General features: G+C 37.9%; 2 protein-coding genes across 2 annotated transcripts in view; one reads left to right on the top strand and one right to left on the bottom strand.

Annotated features, from left to right (window-relative positions):
• ATP10D (ATPase phospholipid transporting 10D (putative)) overlaps positions 1–13,193 on the top strand; it is a 95,816-nt gene extending 82,623 nt beyond the window's left edge. Inside the window, 5 exon segments of the mRNA XM_033425490.2 lie at positions 2,325–2,405; positions 3,613–3,717; positions 7,569–7,756; positions 10,875–11,016; positions 11,018–13,193. Of these exon segments, the coding sequence (XP_033281381.2) occupies positions 2,325–2,405; positions 3,613–3,717; positions 7,569–7,756; positions 10,875–11,016; positions 11,018–11,209 (708 nt within the window). The 3' untranslated portion in view covers positions 11,210–13,193.
• The window catches only part of CORIN (corin, serine peptidase), a 219,043-nt gene continuing 211,449 nt past the window's right edge, over positions 12,323–19,916 (bottom strand). The window contains exon 21 of the mRNA XM_004268336.4: positions 12,323–15,281. Coding sequence (XP_004268384.1) covers positions 15,099–15,281 — 183 coding nt within the window. The 3' untranslated portion in view covers positions 12,323–15,098. The remainder of the gene's footprint in view (positions 15,282–19,916) is intronic.

The raw sequence follows: 19,916 nt of genomic DNA, 5'->3' as shown, positions 1-19,916 counted from the left end.
TCATTGTTTCCTGTTGTTGAACGCTGCTGTCAAGCCTTTGCACACGTTGTTCTGTTAAGCTGGCCAGTTGTATAATACGTGGTAAAGCAGGCAGAGTCCCAGCATGTGGCTATTGATAAAAGGTAATTAATTTCATTGACGTTACCTTCCGGAAGAGTTGTCCTTCCTTTGAACTTGGCCTCCAAACAAACTCTATTTTATGCTTGGGCCATTTCCTGTCTTTGGTGTCATGAAATATACTTCCCAGGGTTATAGCATCTCTCTCCTTGAAAGGAGATGAGTCTGGAAGGCTGCAGCCAGGAGCGTCCCTTCCAAGAAGCAATCGTCTATTACCCATCTCTCATCACTCACACAGCCTTCTTTCCTGGCTTTGACTTCATGTCCAGATTTTCCCTCTCAGTTTCCAGGAGATCCCTTCAGCCTTTCATTTATCCATGACCCTTCTCTACCCCTAATTCCCCCTGCTCACATTACTGTGGAGAAAGTGTGCTTGTTAACCTTTGGCTCTAGGTTTTTTGAGCAACCTCTGTTCCCCCAGAAGCATGAAGCTATATTTTAACTTATCCTGAAAGTGTTCTCTCTTGTCCAGTGACATTTTGGTTGCCCCTTTGAGTCTGCCACATTTTCTTCCACCATTTGATTGTGCTTCTGCTTAGAGTTTATGGACACTTGGATGAAGAAAGGCAGGTAGAAGATTCCATCATTTCCCATGACAAAATTGTAAAAGAGGCTACAGGGAAAAGTAGACTGGAAATGATGAATCTTCATTGCTTTGATTTAACAGAGGACAAAGAGATAAAAAAGAAAAAAAAAAGATGTGGAACTTCTAAGTGTAATCTCTTGAAGGACAGAAGAATTTATATGGGGACGTTGTATATTTATAAAGCTTTAGGAGACAATTACACATTTTCAAGAAAAATTCAGTTTCTTTTTGCATTTGAAAGGAAATAAGACTATAAACACGTTAAGAAAAGGGAAGACTAGCTCAGGGATATGATACATGTGTTGTCATTTTTGTTCGTGGCAGACATCACTAATACACTGTAGCACTCCATCCTTCCTACTGGGTCTGAATGGAGCCTCAGAATCCTTTTGCACACACATTACTATTTGATCAGAATTATCTTTTATTTGAAAACCTGTTTTCAGTCACTTGACTGGTATCTCTACTTGATCTTTCTCTGTTTCTACAAGCTTTTGGTAGGAAGCAGTTTAGCACATGAGAAGTTATATAAGAATAAGAAGTTATATAAGAATATTAATCCAACAAATATTTGAGTACCTGCTATGTACCGGGCACTGTTTTAATCACTTGAATAAGAGAGCCCAGGTCCCACTTTATGAAGCTTGCATTCTGTTGAGAGAAACATAAAATCATTAGGTAAACAAATAAGATTATTTCCGATGGTGATGAGAGACTTCTAAGGATGCCATGGTAGTAAATGATTAAGTGGGCATGACTTTTAGACTGGTCTGGGGTCTGTGCCTCTGTGAGGAAGTGATATTTGAGCTGGGATATGAATAGTGAGGAACTGGTCATGTGGGAGGTCCAGGAAGAATTTCTGGCAGAGATGACAGCGCAGGTGAAGCCCTGAGGAAAGAAGGGATTGGCATATTTGAGAAATAGGGTGAAGTCTGTGTGTAGGGAGGACGGTGAATGACAGAACAGGTGGGTGGCCCTGGAGAGCAGGGACTTCCATGGGCAGACCATGCAGGACCTCCTAGACCATGGGAAGGAACTTAGATTGTATGGGAAATGCAGTGGAAGTCATTGGAGGAATAGGAGGGGGGTCAGTTTGATTAATTAGGGAGATGGCATGACCTGATTTACATTTTTTAAAACCATCTGGCTGCTGTGGGAAGATTGGATTAGGGCTGAGAGAGGAAGCAAAGAGGCCAGTTAGATGGCTCTCCCATCATTCATAGAGAGTTGATGGTGAATTGGAATGAAGGGAGTAATGGAAATAAAGGTGGATGGATTGGAGAAGTTATTGAAACAGTGTTTTCTGATCAATGGGAAATGGAAAATTAGTACTACTATCCTTATTTGAGGTAGATTTAAGATTGATCCAATGATGAAAGCAATACAAGTTGAAGAAGAGTTCCTTCAGGGTTTTTTTTCCCCCATGAACTCATCTCATTCAATTATCACCCCCTCATTCTTCCACTACTACTTACAAATCCCACCTGTTTTGTGAATGAGAGAATGAAGGAATAGAGTTTTCTCTCAGAGAAGCAAAAACAAGTACTGGCTTGTGTTGTTCCTTGATCTTGCTTGACTGTTACTAATCTTACTCCCTCTCCAATATCTGTTTCATTTTCAGGCACACTTACCACTCACCTTCTGGATCACCTTGTTGGATGCCTTTTATCAAAGCCTGGTCTGCTTCTTTGTGCCTTACTATGTAAGTCCTTGTTCACTCAAAGGATTTGTTGTTAATCAATAGTACTCCTTTGTACTCTGTCACCAGTATCAGCATATAGAATGGGTATATTAGGGTAGTTTGCTCATATAATCAAGTTGATTATTTACTGACTAAATTATAACACTCCTCCCAAATATGTTAGGTAATGGGTTAAATTTGGAGAGAAGTGCTTAGCTGAGTCCTCTTGGGTCTCTTTTTTAGCCCTGTCCTGCTTGATAGTTTTCATCAATGACTTTAAAGTTGAAAGCCTGGCTTATAATTAAATGAGTCAGAATCAGAGAGGCAAAGTCAGAATATGAAAGCTGTTATTAGTGAGTGCTGGGCTAATTCTACCAGGATGACATTCAGAGTATTAAATTTAAGTAGGCTCCCCAAAACTAAAAGAAAAAAAAAAATTGTTATACAGGTAAAGAATGGAAGAAATGTGACTAAGCAGAGAATGTGTGAATGAATTTAAAAATTTAGGCCAACACAAAGCAGCATGATGTAGTTGCCCATTCACACACACCCCTCCCTGGAAGAAAACACTAATATGATCATGGATGGTTAACAAAAGTTCAGTAATAAAAAGGGAAAAGGTAATAGTCTCTAAGTTAACAATTTTCATTCTTCATTCAAATAAAATTACTTGAATTTACCCAGCTAGAATATTCTAGGTATACTGCATTTCAAGAGGTATATAGATAAGGCAATCTGAAGTGTATTTAGAAGAGAATGACTAGAATTGTTAACCATCAGAAAATTGTGTCATTTGCGGAATCCTTTAAGGACTTTGAAGACATATGCGTATGAGAGGGGTGGATGTTTACTTAACCGAGGTATAAACTCAGGTTAGCCATAGTACCTGCTTCAAAGATTTTCAGCTCTGTTAAGTGGAACATATTTGATCTTTCTCTATACCTCAAAGAGTTGGAAGTATAAGTAAAAGGATCAGGGAAAATGAATTATGATTCAGAATAAAAAGGAATTTCAACCAAAAAGTTCAAAATTTAGATGGCCTGTCTGGGAGAGAGTCTCTTTTTCTAAAAACGTTCAAGTTTCTCCTAAATGATCAGTTATCAGGAACACTGAAGAAAGGGACTCAGTCCTCACTTGGGTCGTGGAATAGAGTGATGAAACTGATGATACTGTGCCACTGAGGGGACACAACTCTCCAGGATCACCAACTTCTATTCTCTCTTTGTAGACCTACCAGGGCTCAGACATTGACATCTTTACATTTGGAAACCCCCTGAACACAGCTGCTCTGTTCATCATTCTCCTCCATCTGGTCATTGAAAGCAAGAGTTTGGTGAGTCGTTTTCCTGCCTCTGAAGTAGCCTGAAACTCATTGGGGGAATTGTCTTCATGCCTACAAGACAAGTGGTCATAAGAAGAGGAATGACTCCAAGGAGTAAGGGTGATCCACGACCACTCTTGTGGATCGTTGAGTGCCGTTATGCTGAGGTTAATGTGCCGCCCGGGAGAGTGGAGAACACCTACCTGCCTGGTCCCCTTGGTGTTATCCACAGTGTGGGTGGTTAGTGGAGGTGAGTCAGGCTGGAGAAACAATTACACTTCTACGGACAGCATCCTTCAAGACCAAGCTGTTGCCTTTCAACTAAAAGGAAAACAGGTGTAATGCCGTAATCCTGGTATACTGACTTTTGTAAGTGATGATTGGATGCTTTTCTCATAATACAAAAAAAAATTTTTTCTCCCTCTAGAATTTTTACCATTCATTTCATTTACAACTAGGTCTTTTTGAACTTAGTTGCCAGCTTAATGATAAAGTTAAGTCTTTTCATGAAAATGATTGCACGGGGGCTTCCCTGGTGGCGCAGTGGTTGGGAGTCCGCCTGCCGATGCAGGGGACACGGGTTCGTGCCCCTGTCCGGGAAGATCCCACACGCCGCGGAGCGGCTGGGCCCATGAGCCGTGGCTGCTGAGCCTGCGCGTCCGGAGCCTGTGCTCCACAACGGGAGAGGCCACAGCAGTGAGAGGCCCTCGTACTGCAAAAAAAAAAAAAAAAAAAAATGATTGCAGGGTATCTCTACAGCAAAGCTAAAATGAAGGATTCAGATAAAGAGAGCTTTACTTTAAACCTTTTTCTGCAAGTGAAGAACATCCCACCCATGTCTGGCAAGTAAACTGCCTTAGCACAGACCATATCTTCTGATGGGAGCATTCCTGGTCCACTTTCAGATCCCTGTACTCTACCCAGCTCAAATGTTATTTTAGGTTTCAGCAAAAAGTGCTGCTTCTCCCAAGAGCCCTTCCCTAACCATCCATTTTTTCACACCATCCTCTTGTTCTTATTCATAGTCCTAATAATAACTTATAATTCTTCATTTAATTATGTGATTATACTATTTGTGTTTCTCTTCTACATTAGACTATAATCTCTTTGAGGACAGGGTTCATGTTTATTTTGTTCACCACTGTATACAAGTATCTAGGACAAGACTGGCACACAGTTTGTGCTCAAAAAATATTTGAATGAATGAATGAGTGATTAAATGACTAACCAGTGTTTGGGGTATATGTAACATGTTGGTGGTGATGCATTTCAAACAGGAAATAGCTGAATGAGGTTATAGGGTTTTTTTGTTTTTGTTTTTTTGCGGTACGTGGGCCTCTCACCATTGCGGCCTCTCCCGTTGCGGAGCACAGGTTCCGGACGCGCAGGCTCAGCGGCCATGGCTCACGGGCCCAGCCGCTCCGCGGCATGTGGGATCTTCCTGGACCGGGGCACGAACCCGTGTCCCCTGCATCGGCAGGCGGACTCTCAACCACTGCGCCACCAGGGAAGCCCTGAATGAGGTTATAGCTTTAAATGTTATACAAAGTTATATATTATTTATAATTTCTTAAGTAGGGCTGAATATTTTTGACATCACCTGCTTTGCTTATAACCTGCTATAACCAAACCTTACAAGCCTAAAGTGTTGTAAAAGGGTAATATCTGCAAATACTAGATGGGAAGAGTAAAGAGAATTCTAGAACTAAAATACTTGGGGTTGTTTAAATATCTATTGAATTTCATTTTTAAGCAATTATGTAGATACTTTTGCTACTGCCTAAGGAAGTGTCTGAAGTTCTGACACTGATTAGTGTTCCAGAGGCTCTAACATGTCAAGCGTCCGTTTGGGTTCAGTGGTTATGAGCAACAGCAATCTATTTTGACTAACCTGAGCAAATGGAAAAGTTATTCAAAATATATTGAAAATCACGGTCAAACAAACAAACAAAAAAACATCCCGAGGATGCAGAGTGGCTCCAGAGATCAGGGAACAGAAACCAATGGACAGGCTCACCAGGCTGGTACTCTGGTCTGAATTGGCCCCAGTCATTTTCTCTCTGCTCTTGCCTCATTCATTGTGCTCCAGGTTCAGTCCCTGGTGATAGAATTCTGTTTCCTTAGCTCCAGCCATAGGCTTTGGCGAGAGGAGGAATAGTTTACCAAGACTGTGCATAGCACTGGGTGTCTTCACTAAGAGAAGGGGAGTGAAAGCTAGGTGCCGAGAACAGTGACTACTCCATAAAGGATACATCATTAAAGAATTGTTTCTCACACCAGGGAAGGCTAAAGCTCATGGCCTCTGAAGGTCTATTGTCAGTAAGAGTCAGTCATTCTGAGAATATGAATTGGGTTCCTTCACACTTCTGCGCACCATCCCTCTGCTACCTCTCCCACCTCCCTGTCAGTTTTTACCCAGCGTCCCTTGACTTTCTCTGCATCCATTTATTTAAACGAGTCAACTCCATCAAGTCATATCTCACTTGCCAAAAGTGCTTCTTAAAGGAAAAAAAATTCAGGGCTCAGTGGGAAGCAAGAGCATTTGAGAAAAAAAAAAAAATGGGGCCAACATTTTCTGAGGATTTTGTGTGTCTTTATAAAAACATGAGCAGCCTTTGTGACTCGTGTGAAGCTATCTACCCTGGAGAAATACTTTGCAAGGTTAAGAGGAAAATGGAGAATATTGGGTCTTGTTTGAGAATTATAGCCCTAGAGAATGAAAATGATTAACAAAAGCAGTCTTCCCCCAAAAGAGTAATACATGCCACCATGGTATACACAGTGATTTTAGGTGGGACTGTACACTGCACTAAGTAACACTGACTACTGTACAACATGAAGGTGATTCTCTCATACTTCAGATTATGTCAGAGAAGAATTCTGTTTGGAGCTGTTACTTTTTCTCGCGATAACTGTTGCTAATTCCCCTTTGTAACAAAGACAGATCAGACCCCAGACTCATCACTGTTATGACAGGTAATGCTGATATCACATTTAAGGTAGTGATCTGCTTTTCTTTCTAAATAAATTTACTTAATTAGATAGCCAGTTTACAGAAAAATTAAAAAAAATAATAATGCAAGCTCTATGTAGATATGAAGGTGGATAGGTTATAGTGTGATATACAGAGATTTATTTCTTGCTCATGTAAAGTTACTAAGGTTCCAGACAGCTCTAGAGAAATTATTCTCTGAGAGGTGGCTCAGTGACCCAAGCTGTGTCTCGTAGCTGTACCACCTGGAATTATCCCCAAGAAGAACTTCTTGGTCAAACGTGGAAGGAAAGGAGACAGTATGGAGAATTGCACACCAGCTCTTCCATGCTTCTAACCAGAAAGTTTTCTATATCCCTTCCATTCACGTTTTATCAGTCAAAGCAAGACATGTGGCCATGCTTAATTTCAAGGGGGTGGGGAAATGCAATCCTCCCAAGTGCTTATTAGAGGAAGAGAATGAGAATATTGGTGAGCAACAGTAATGTCTACCACCTACTTAAATGGATAAAGTTTGAGGTTCACTGGATTAAGCTATTATCTTAAAGAAGAAGTAGACCAGTAAGTGACTATATGGAAAAATAAGGAGAAAATCCTAACACCTCATGGTGCATGGACAATACAAAGTGAACTAGGCACCAGAGTTACTTTTTGGTATTTGACATAGTTTTATAAAACTTAAACACTGATATGAGCAATTCACAAAAGGTGCTCTTGCCTCCTCGCTTCAATATTTTGTGTTTTGTTCACTAAGGTTTGTTACACCATTCACCCACTGCTTGGAATGTGATGTCCCTTCAACAGAGCAGATTTTGCCAGGCTGCAAAGTTATCAGAGCGTGTTCATCTCCTCTGCTTTTCTTATCTTGCAGACTTGGATCCACATGCTGGTCATCGTTGGGAGCATCTTGTCTTATTTTTTCTTTGCCTTGGTTTTTGGAGCCATGTGTGTAACTTGCAACCCACCATCCAACCCCTATTGGATTATGCAGGAGCACATGCTGGATCCAGTGTTCTACTTAGTTTGTGTTCTCACAACCTGTGTTGCTCTTCTGCCCAGGTATGGTGTTTATTTTATCATCAAGAGAGTAAGTGAAGTCATAGGCTTAGAATTCATCAAGCGACTGCTAAGAATAGACAGTAGACCATCCTGTTTAGTAGTGGAAAAGTCAGTCTGTACTAGTTAAAGTATTGGTTTTAACTCTTTTGCCAGGGAACAGAAGTGGCTTAAGCAAATGAAAAAATTTATTTCTCTCTCAAGGAAAATCCTAGTCTGGTTGATAGTCCACAGGGATAGGGCACCTTTGCTTCCACAAAGGTATTCGAGGACCTAGATCCTTTCCTTTCCTCTTTTTCTTCTGCCGCCTCCCAAGGGCGTTGCCCTCATCTGCGTGACTAAAGATGACTCACCACCAGCACATCCAGGTCCTGGGTCCCTGCATCCCTGCATCTCCGCCTGCAGGAGGGAGAAAGAGAAGATGGAAGGCATGCAGCTTTCCATCTTTCTTCTTTTTTATTCTTTTTTGTATTGTCATGACCCAGATGTGGTACACATCATTGGTCATATCCCATTAACTAGAACCTGGGTGTGTAGACTCTGAATGGCTAAAATCTGGGGGCTTCCAAAAGGAAGAATGGGTACTGAGGGACACGTATCTCTGCTACGATCTATAAACACTGAAAACTTACCTCCCTTCTCTGACTTCAGTTTCTTTCCCATTTTAGTTTAACTTGATTTCTCATATCGTATGGGATGGAAATGGCTAAGAAGTATGCATGGGTTTCTAATCTATAGATCTCTTGAACTGTTTAGAGCTCTTCCCTTTTATAGTTTTATAAAATCTATCTGTTTAGCTGAAAACACTATAGCAAATAGCTGTTCTACCTTTTTAAACATGATAGGAACATCAAATGGTGATTCAATATTATTCTCTAACAGGGTTGACAAATTGGCTCACAGGCCAAATCTGACCCACTGCCTGTTTTTGTAAAGTTTTATTGGATCATAGACATACTCACTAATTTAAATATTGTCTATGGCTGTTTTTGCACTACAACAGCAGAGTTGAACAGTTCCAACAGAGACTATTTGGCTCACAAAACCTGAGATATTACTGTCTGGTCCATTGGACAAAAGTTTGCCAACCCCAGTCTGTAACACAATCATAAGGCACAATGGGCACAAACCCTTTGTTGCTGAAAGACATCCATTCTAGAAATGCATAAGAAAAACCCACCTGAGTCATTCTGTGGTGGTTACAGTTGTATACTTAATATCACTGGTAAACTGAGATGGTACTGTAGTGTTCACTGTTATTACCAGCTTTCAGATTAAAAACTGACAAGATGAACTTTCAGAATTTATGAAGAAACAATTAACTTTTAAGTTATAGCCTGAAATTTTTCTTCAAGAGCATTAATGGTACAATTTTATCTAATATTGTTGTGGTGAGCTGAAAAAACTGACCCCTAAAATACATCTGTGTCCTAATCCCTGGAACCTGGTGAATGTTTTATTTATTTAGCGAAAAAAGGAATTTGCAGATGTGATTAAGGATCTTGAGATGGGGAGATTATCTGGCTGGGCCCAAAATGCCCTCACAAGTGTCTTTATCAGAGAGAGGCAGGGTGAGATTTGACACTGACAGAAAAGGAGAAAGCACTTTGACCATGGTAGCAGAGATCTCTGGGTCACAAGCCAAGGAATGCCTGCAGCCACCAGAAGCCAGAAGGAGCAAGGAATAATGAGTTCTCCCCTAGAGCCTCCAGAGGGAGCATGGCCTTTCCAACACTTTGATTTTGTTTCAGTGAAACTGATTTCAGAATTCTTGGCCTTCAGAACTGTGAGAGAATAAGGTTTTGTTATTCTAAGCCAGCACATTTACGGTAATTTGTTACAGCAGCTATAGGAAACTAATACAGACTTTGGTATCAGAAAGGTGGGTGCTGCTGTAACAAATACCTAGAAGTGTGAAATAGACTTTGAAATTAGATAACGGGCAGAGCCTGGAAGAATTTTGAGGCACATAATAGAAACATACTAGACTCCCTTAAACAGACTGTCAATAGAAGTATGGACATTACAGTGTCTGCTGGTGAAAATTCAGAAGCAAGGAGGAAGCATGGGCAGAGAGTGCCATATCATCTTGGAAAACACGTAAATGATCATAAATAGAATGTTGCTAGAAATATGAGCATTAAAGGCACTGCTGGTGAGGTCTCAGAAGGAAAGGAGAAACATGTTATTGGAAATTGGAGGAAAGGGGATCTTTGCAATATAGTGGCAAAAAACTTAGCTGAATTGTGTTCTACTGTTATGTGGAAAGCAGAATTTGTAAGTGATGAACTTGGATGTTTAGCTGAGGAGTTTTCTAAGCAAATGTTTGAAGGTTTGCTCTGGTTTCTTCTTGCTGCTTACAGAAAAATGTGAGAGAAAAGAGACTGAGGGAAGTACTATTAAGCCCAAAGGAACTAGATTTAGAAAATTCTCAGCCTATCCAGATTTCAAATTTGCTAAAATTAGGAGATTGGCTGTTGGGAGTATGCTCTGGAGAGAAGGCCCAGAGTGTGGCTGGACAACCTTTGCTAGTGCTGAAGAGATTAGGTGTGTGACTCATGGATCCTCTTAGCCATATCAGCAGTCACCAAGGAAGGAGAAGGGATATACAGGAAAGATCTGTGGAGGACCCTCTTATCTAATGCTGTAAATACCCATGACATACATTGGAGACTCACAAGGTTTTTGTGAATGCTATAGCAGCATAAATACTGTCAGCTTGGACTGAAAGGGACACGTTTGTGATAATTTGCTGCAATAGCCATAGGAAACTAATAGCTAGCATTTAAAAAAATACTCACTTACTGTGTGCCAACGCTTGGCCTGCTTTATATGTATTATCTCATTTAACTTAACATTAAGGCTGTAGCACTATTGGTATCTCTACTTTTACAGTTTTTATTTTTTATTTATTTGACAATCAGGAACTCACTATTTTCTCAGTGTTTCACAAATACTAATTTAATATTGTTATATTTTCCATTTTATAATTCACTTATTCTCCCCCTTTACCTCAAGAAGGGTCACCAGACACTTCTACTTTTTCTAATTGGTGAGTACTTTTTGTGTCCCATAATGCATTTGAGGGGAATGTAATTCTGTGATGCTTTTTGTAACCTAGGTTTATATACAGAGTTCTTCAGGGATCCCTGTTCCCATCTCCAATTCTGAGGGCGAAACACTTTGACAGACTGCCTGCAGAGGACAGGACTGAAGCTCTCAAGAAGTGGAAAGGGGCTGGAAAGATGGATCAGTTGACAGATATCTAAGTATTCTGACCACTCCACTGTTAAGTCAGAGAGAATACCCATTTCTGACCCTTCTGCTGTCTTTGCAGTGATGTCGGCAACTTCTTGTGCTGTTGAACAAGGAAATTTATCTGTATGTGAAACTGCTTTAGACTCAGACTACTCTGAAAATAAGGCCTCAGGGATGGCTGGACCCTCAAAGGATTAAAAGAGCAGAATACCCTCCTTGGAGTTGCAAGTAGGCCTTCAAGTTTGGAAGAGGGCCTTTGAAGAGGTTCCTCTACCAAACCAGGATGACTTGGATTTTTCCTTAAGGGACAAGAACATTTTACTGGGCTTGGAAAAGCCAATGTGATGACCTTTACTGTATGTTTGTAGACATTTGTAAAGGAGGTTAGAGTTTGACCTGAACAGAGTTTAGAGAAGTGAAATATTTAATTCAGAATCAAATGCTTTTAGGAAACTTTTTGGATTTTGTAAAAGCATTTTAATTGTTCTAGACATGCAAATATTTTCAAGGGAATTCATTTGAGACATATATTTATTTTACTATCTGCTCATTTCAGTGTTCTCCTGAGGTGGAAGGCTTCACTGGTAAGGGGCAGCAGGGATGCCAGAGTTCCATGGAGATGTGTTCTTCTCTCTGCTTCCTGTCAACAGAAGACTTTTTATGAGTTATACCTCTGTGCAGATGTTTTCAATTGGGAAACAGAGGCCATAGGTAAGGAATACAAAGTCAGCTGAGTCTAGGGGCCCTTTGTCAATTTCCCATATTCTAAAACTGACAATAGCCTAATCAAAATGAGACAATCAATTTCAGAACAGTCTTAGGGAGATCATTTGAGGGTTTATAGTCTTTACAATACCCTACAACTTTTCTGCTTTTGCAACCTCTAAAAATGAGATATTATGGAACTGACAGTAATACAGGTGGTTCTCAGGAGGATTCCATGAGGTTCTTAGATTTGTTTTTTAATACATTTTAGGACAAGAATGTCTATATAAAGTTAATTGCTGTTGCAAATCATGTATGCTGGTTTTAGTTGGAACAAAGAAACTCGTTTCTACCAAAACTGTCAGGTATTATTTTAAGATTATATATTCTTGTTGAGTTCTTTTAAAAGTCTATATCTGTCCATCTGAAAATTGTCGGCCACCCAGAATTTCCTTCATGAAATTTCCATGCTAATGTTCCATGTCTATATGAAGCTCTTCTTAATGACTATTCAAGTATTATGCTCCGGGCTTAATCTTCTACCTGCTACCTACTGTCCTGGTCTGACATTTTTTGTAGCCTTCTGATGTTATTGCAAGTGGTCTTTTATACAGACTGATTTCTAGAATATTCAGAATCCCATATGGCTAATGGAGGTAGCTTTCTTCTTTCTTAAGATTTTTTAAAAATAAACTGTTTAATAAATAACATATACAAAAAGCTGTCATTGCTCCTATAGATACTCACCAAATCCAACAGTAATTGGTACCAGAACTTAGAAGGAAAATCCCAAAGCACACCTTTTACCAGAATACTGTTTTGACCTTTTCTTACATGGAAAAGTCAGTGATCCTTATAGCAGCTGGCATTCATTCCTTGAGATCATCATCTTCCAATAAATAAAAATTTAGAGATATATTCACTTGCAAATAAAAGATTAGAATCTAAGGATAAAAAGACTGAGTCCAAAAGACTAAGAGAAAAGGTCAATCCCCAGGATGTAAAACATCTGTACACATGAGTAGAGGAAAGTCTTGAGTCTTCATGCTATGGGTCTACAATCTCTTATCCACAATTCCACAGTCTCAAGAACTCTGAAAACTGAAAAAGTTTTCATAAATTAGGCACAAATTCAATGTGTTAAACAGATGTAAGGCTATTTATTTATTTAATGTAATTATTCATATATTTTGCTACAAAAATATTAGTAGATTTTATACTGGGTGCTAAACGTTGTAATATTATGCTTTTAAAATTTTTTTAAATTCTGGATTCTGAAACATTTCTGGCCCTCCGGCAAAAGAGATTTGGGATCTGTATGAAGCCTTTAAAGGGTCTTATCTACAATAACTCTTTTACACAAAGTTACCCAAGCTGATGTGGTCTGTTGCATTTCGGTATTCAGTGTATTTCACCAAATTTGGGGGAGCCCAAATCTGTTCCTAGTAGCCAAAAAAAAAAAAAAAAATTAACAGTATACATGTGTGATACAATTTTACCCATAAATATTTATAAAAGAATTGGATCAGATTCCCAAAATGTGCTCTAGACATGAAAGATCCTTGCCTTCTTATCAGGGCTGAAGTTTTCCTTGGACCCTCAATGGGTTATTGGAGACTGCTAGCAACCTCTCATTTCAGACTAATCAAAGAGCCATCTTCCATCTAAAATAAAAGAGTATGTTCCTGGGGGAGTGAGATATAAGACAAGAAAATTTTGATTGGTGGGAAACTGGATGCCAACTATAATAGTGGGAGGCACCGTTTTCTGGGGCTTGCTCCATGTTTTATATCCATAAAAAGAAAAGATTATACCGTTTTATTTGTATTAAGGGTTACTTAAAGTAAGTACAAGATGTATATTTCACTGAACATAAGTTGAGCATATGTTGTTACATTATGTACCTACAATTATAACAAAACTGACATGTGTTCTTAAACTTTCATACAGTTGCGACCACAATTCGGTTGCCGGATTTTACATTCTCAATAGGTTTATATAAACTACAGAACAAGAGATGAATAATGTGGAAAGTGTCAAGACAACTTTTCGAATGTCACCTACGCACACATATAGAAAAGAGTACAAAAAAGACACGTATAAAATTGCAGGTAGTCTCTGGGGAATGCTGAGGCAGCCCAGGTTGCTGGTGGAGGGAATCCTACTTGTTCAAAAGGCATTTGGATGTTGCAAAATGGATGCCTGACTAATTGAAGTAGGTGCATGTGAAGATTTGTGTTTTGAAGCTTTTTTGCGGGGAAAAAAATACCGTAACCACTAATTACTTCAAAATTGATGTGTGTAAAGTGGCCTAGTGCTTAAAAGCATCTTTAAATTTTTGTTTTAATTATCAATGGGAAGAAATGGCAACACCAGATATTAAACGTCTTTCAAGGACAATTACAAAATGTTTTTCTCCGTGCAAAGTTTTACTGTGCTTTCAGATACATTTCTGTGACTTTATTGGTATGGATAAACACAAGAAAACTGGAAAATACTTAATTAGGGGTGGGGTGCAATTTTCTTTTGAAAAGATTGCATCTCTCTACTCTAAAGCAAATCCTCCTATAGCAAAGTTTAATCTCAACTTCATTGTCACATAGGCAGAATGAAATATTTCCCACAGGTATTTTCCTAGTTGTCAAAATCTCAATTGGCTAAGTGATACACAGTGAACAAACCCCAGCTCTAGGAAGGTTCTTTGGAGACTTTCTGTAAAATTACAGTCTTGATTTAAATTCAGAATGGGCAGTCCAAGCATGTCAGGTGCTAATATGGATGTCAAAAGAGCTTTGTGCTCAATGTGATTTGCTATTTCAGCTACCTAAACGGATGCTCTGTCTTTCATAAGTTCTCAGCATTATGCAAACTTTAGAAGAGTAATAGTAAATAACTTAAGCATGTAAATTATCTTGGCTTTTAATAAATCAAAAGCAAGTCTCTGATGTTAATATTGTAATTTGCTATTATGCTCTTGTGCTTGAGAAACAAAAGCTGGCAAAGATTAGTCAGCCTGGATCTCAATGTCCTTTTTGTGACTGGACAAAAGGGAACTTTCTCTAACCTGTTACACTCTTCTCTTTCCAGAGTGGATCATTTCATGTTATAGTTAAGGTTAGGCCTGCCTGGCAAAAGAACAAACTCTGTTTTGCTTTGGGTTTTAAAAGATTTTCATTCAACTTGATGTAAGAGAAAAATAGAATTTAAAAAACAAAAAGCTGCATAAAATTAGACCAAGACAAACATGAACATTTGCAGTGCACTGTGGAGCATTACTGTCCATGAAAGTGCTTCCACACAGCTCTCTGCAGGAAGTCCTCCACTATCGAGAAGGCTCTTTGCTCTGAGTGTCGCTGGTAAAAGTCTCTGATCATCTTTGGAATTAGTTTAGGAAAAAGGCGTGGATGTATATTTGTCTTTCAATCCATTTGACAAAGTATGTCACGTTGCTATAAACTCCAGGTCCCAGGACTTTGGAAAAGCAGACAGAGCCCCATGAAGTTAAGCCAAATAATGTCCACTGTCCTCCAGGCCGCTCACAGACCAGAGGCCCACCACTGTCACCCTGTAATGAAGAGCAGTGGACGTTAGTCACTGGTATGTCAGAGACCTCACGGTGTCCATGCTATCCTGAGGGTAAAATAAAGCCAAACCCAGTTTAACCAATATCCTGAAAAATTTCAGCAGAGCTCTCATTGTCAACCTGAGAGCTTTCCACTACATAAACAGAACTTTCAAATGAACATTTTAAATCTTGATCTTTAAAAGAATAGAAATGACTTGGGAAAGGACTATATTCTTTTTTTCCAGGAAATCAGAGGACTTTTTGTCATTTCCTGCACTTAATGAAGATATCAAACTTTTTAATTTAGCGTATCAGAACTGAGTCTCTCATAATTGATTTCATTCTTTAATTTTGATCCATTTTATAAATGTAGAACATACCCAAAATGGAACATTCAAGGATAGTTTTCCCACAAAAAGTGCTAGAAAAATACTCTAAAGTAATTCATTACTTTCAAGATTCTTGCTATGTGAATGAATGCATTAAATAAGACCATTTACTGTATTTAATAGAAAAAAATTAGCATGCTTAAACAGAAAATACCACATAAGAATTAATTATAGTAAAACATTATAACCTACATTTTATTTCATATGCATAGTAGTGGTTTTCATTCTTGATATTTAGGTGTTGCAGGCGAGTTTTACTCAGTTTTTTGATCCACATATAATTAACAGAAAAACACTGTGGCTTTTAAAATGCTAATGTTTGCTACATCTGAAAAGATGAGAATGAGAGATGTATTCTGCATGGCCTCAAAAGAGAAGGACCGATACCCTAGAAAATAAGTAAGTATGTGGACTCATGGCAGAAATTTACAAATACTCCTTGCCCTGCAAGAATTTCAAACTTGTAAGTACATCTATGGTCCTCCTACTTTGTAATGTCGGGGAATAGTAGAAATCATGTTTACTGATGCTCTTCTAAACACTTTCCCTGTATTAGTTCATTTAATCCTCATGAAATCCCTACAGGTTAATAATAATAATTATTATTATTTACATGTTATTACTTATATAATTATTTAAATATATAATAATTATAACTGTTATATCTACTTTGGAGATGATAAAACTGAAGCACAGTTTTATAACTTGTTCATTAGCAGAGCTAGGAGTTAAACCCAGGCAGTCTGGCACATGACTCCAACTTTATAACTACTAGGTTATCTTGTTTCTTAGAAATGCTACTGAATACAACTGCTATTAAAACAAAATTGACTTTATGATTGTGCTGTATGCTTTTGTAGAAGTGGTGATCTGTTTTTTTTTTTAATTGAAGTTTAGTTGACTTAGAATATTGTGTTAGTTTCAGGTGTACAGCAAAGTGATTCAGTTACATATTTCTTCAGATTATTTTCCATTATAGGTTAATACAAGATATTGAATATAGTTCCCTGCACTATACAGTAAATCCTTGTTGCTTATCTACTTTATGTATAGTAGTTTGTTAGTGCCATACTCCTAATTTATCCCTTCCCCCCTCCCTTTCCCCTTTGGTAACTATAAGTTTGTTTACTATGTCTGTGAGTCTGTTTCTATTTTATATGTAGATCCATTTGTATTATTTTTTAGATTTCACATGTAAGTGATATCATATAATATTTGTTTTTCTTGGACTTCACTAAGTATACTGTTCTCTAGGTCCATCCATGTTGCTGCAAATGGAATTCTTTCTTTCTTTTTTTGGCTGAGTAATATTCCATCGTACCACATCTTCTTAAGCCAGTCAGGTGTTGGTGGGCACTTGGGTTGTTTCTATGTCTTAGTTATTGTAAATAGTGCTATGAACAATGGGGTGCATATATCTTTTCAAATTAGAGTTTTCATCTTTTCCAGATAATATGCCCAGGAGAGGGATTGCTGGATCATATGGTAACTCTATTTTTAGTTTCTTAAGGAAGCTCTGTATTCTTTTCTTTACTGGCTACACCAATTTACATTCCCACCAACAGTGTAGAAGGGTTCCCTTTTCTCCACACCCTCTCCAGCATTTATTATTTGCAGACTTTTTGATGATAGCTAGTCTGATCAGTGTGAGGTGATACATCATTATGGTTTTGATTTGTATTTCCCTAATTAGTGGTGTTAAGCACCTTCTCATGTGCCTGCTGACCATCTGTATGTCGTTTTTGGAGAAATGTCTATTTAGGTTTTCTGCCCATTGGGTTGTTTTTTCAATATTGAATTGTATGAGCTGTTTGTATATTTTGGATATTAACCCCTTGTCAGTCACATCATTTACAAATATTTCCTCCCATTCTGTATGTTGTCTTTTTGTTTTGTTCATGGTTTCCTTTGATGTGCAAAAGCTTTAGGTTTGATTAGGTCCCATTTGTTTATTTTTGCTTTTATTTCTTTTGCCTTGGGAGACTGATCTAAGAAAATCTTGCTACAATTTATGGCAGAGAATGTTTTGCCTATGTAATCTTCTACACGTTTTATGGTGTGTCTTACATTTAGTTCTTTAAACCACTTTGAATTTATTTTTCTATAAGGTATGATTTACATGTAGCTGTCCAGCTTTCCCAACACCACGTTTTAAAGAGATTGTCTTTTCTGCATTGTATTCTTGCCTCCTTTGTCATAGATTAATTGACCATAAGTGTTTGGGTTTATTTCTGGCCTCTCTGTCCTGTTCCATTGATCCATATGTCTGTCTTTGTGCCAATATCAAGCTATTTTGATTACTGTAACTTTGTAGTATAGTCTGAAGTCTGGAAGGGTTATGCCTCCAAGCTTTGTTCTTTTTCCTCAGGATTGCTTTGGCAATTCTGGGTCTTTTGTGGTTCCACATAAATTTTAGGTTTACTTGTTCTAGTTATGTAAAAAAAATGTCATGGTATTTTGACAGGGATTGCATTAAATCTGTAGATTGCTTTGGGTAGTATGGCCAGTTTAATAATACTAATTCTTCCAATCCAAGAGCATGGGATATCTTTCCATTTCCTTGAATCATCTTCAGTTGCCTTTACAATGTTTTATAGTTTTTAGTATAAAGGTCTTTTACTTCATTGGTTAAATTTATTCCTGGGTATTTTTTATGTGATTTTAAAAATGATTTTTAAATTTTCTTTGATATTTCATAGTGTAAAGAAATGCAACAGATTTCTGTATATTAATATTGTATTCTGCTACCTTGCTGAATTCATTTATTAGCTCTAATAGTTTTTGTGTGGAGACTTTAGGATTCTCTATATAGAGTATCATGTCATCTGTAAATAGTGACAGTTTTCTCTCTTTCCCTCCAACTTGGATACTTTTTATTTCTTTTTCCTGTATGATTGCTGTGGCTAGGACTACCAATACTGTTTTGAATAGAAGTGGTGAAAGTGGGCACCCTTGTCTTGTTCCTGAGTTTAGCAGGAAGGTTTTCAGCTTTTCAGCATTATTATGTTGGCTGTAGGTTTGTCACAAATGGCTTTTATTATGTTGAGGTATGTTCCCTCTGTACCCACTTTGGTGAGAATTTTTATCATGAATAGATGTTGAATTTTTTCAAATGTTTTCTCTGCATCTATCGAGATGATCATGTGCTTTGTCTTTCCTTTTGTTAATCTGGCACATTACATTGATACATTTTTCATCTATATTCATCAAATATATTGACCTGTAATTTTCTTTTTTTGTAGTGTCTTTGTCTGATTTTGGTATCAGGGTCATGGTGGCTTCATGGAGTGACTCTGGGAGTTTTCCCTTCTTTTCAATTTTTTGGCATAATTTGAGAAGGATAGGTATAAGTTTTTCTTTGTATGTTTGGTAGAATTCCCCAGTGAAGCCATCAGGTCCTGGACTTCTGTTTGCAGGGAGTTTTGTTTTGTTTTCTTTTACAGATTCTATTTCACTTACAGTGCTCAGTCTGTTTAAATTATCTGTTTCTTCTTGATTCTGTTTTGGTGGGCTGTATGTGTCTAGAAACTTGTCCATCTCTTTTAGATTGTCCAATTAGTTGGCATATAACTTTTCATAGTATTTTTTTTTGTATTTCTGTGGTATTAGTTGTTATTTCTCCTCTTTCATTTCTTATTTTGTTTATTTGGATCCTCTGTTTTCTTCTTGGTGGGCCTGGCTAGAAGTTTGTTGAGTTTATCTTTTCAAAAAACCTGGTCTTGATTTTATTGATCTTTTCTATTGTTTTTTTAATCTCTATTTTATTTCTTCTATAATCTTTATTATTTCCTTCCTTCTGCTGTGAGTTTGTTTTTGTTCTTATTCTAATTTATTTAGCTAGTAGGTTAGGTTGTTTGAGATTTTTCTTATCTCTTGAGGAAGGCCTTATTGCTATGAACTTCCCTATTAGAGCTGCTTTTGCTGCATCCCATAGATTTTGTAAGGTTTTGTTCTCATTTTCCGATTTCTTATTTGATTTCATCATTGATCCATTGGTTTTCTTAGTGGCATGTTGTTTAGTCTCCATGTATTCACTCTTTTCCTGTTTTTCTTTCTCTGGTAGTTTCATACCATTGTGGTCAGGAAAAATGCTTGAAATGATTTCTAAATTTGTTGAGGCTTGTTTTGTGACCTAGTATGTTGTCTGTCCTGGAGAATGTTCCATGTGTGCTTGAAAACAAGTACAACTGGTCTGTTGTGTCATTTAGGACCTCTGTTTCCTTACTGGTTTTCTGTCCGGATGATC

This window comes from Orcinus orca, chromosome 4 (genome assembly GCF_937001465.1).
Source record: "Orcinus orca chromosome 4, mOrcOrc1.1, whole genome shotgun sequence".
Classification (NCBI taxonomy): Eukaryota; Metazoa; Chordata; class Mammalia; order Artiodactyla; family Delphinidae; genus Orcinus; species Orcinus orca.
Note: the sequence above shows the minus strand (reverse complement) of the source record. Positions and strands in the feature narration are given on the sequence as shown.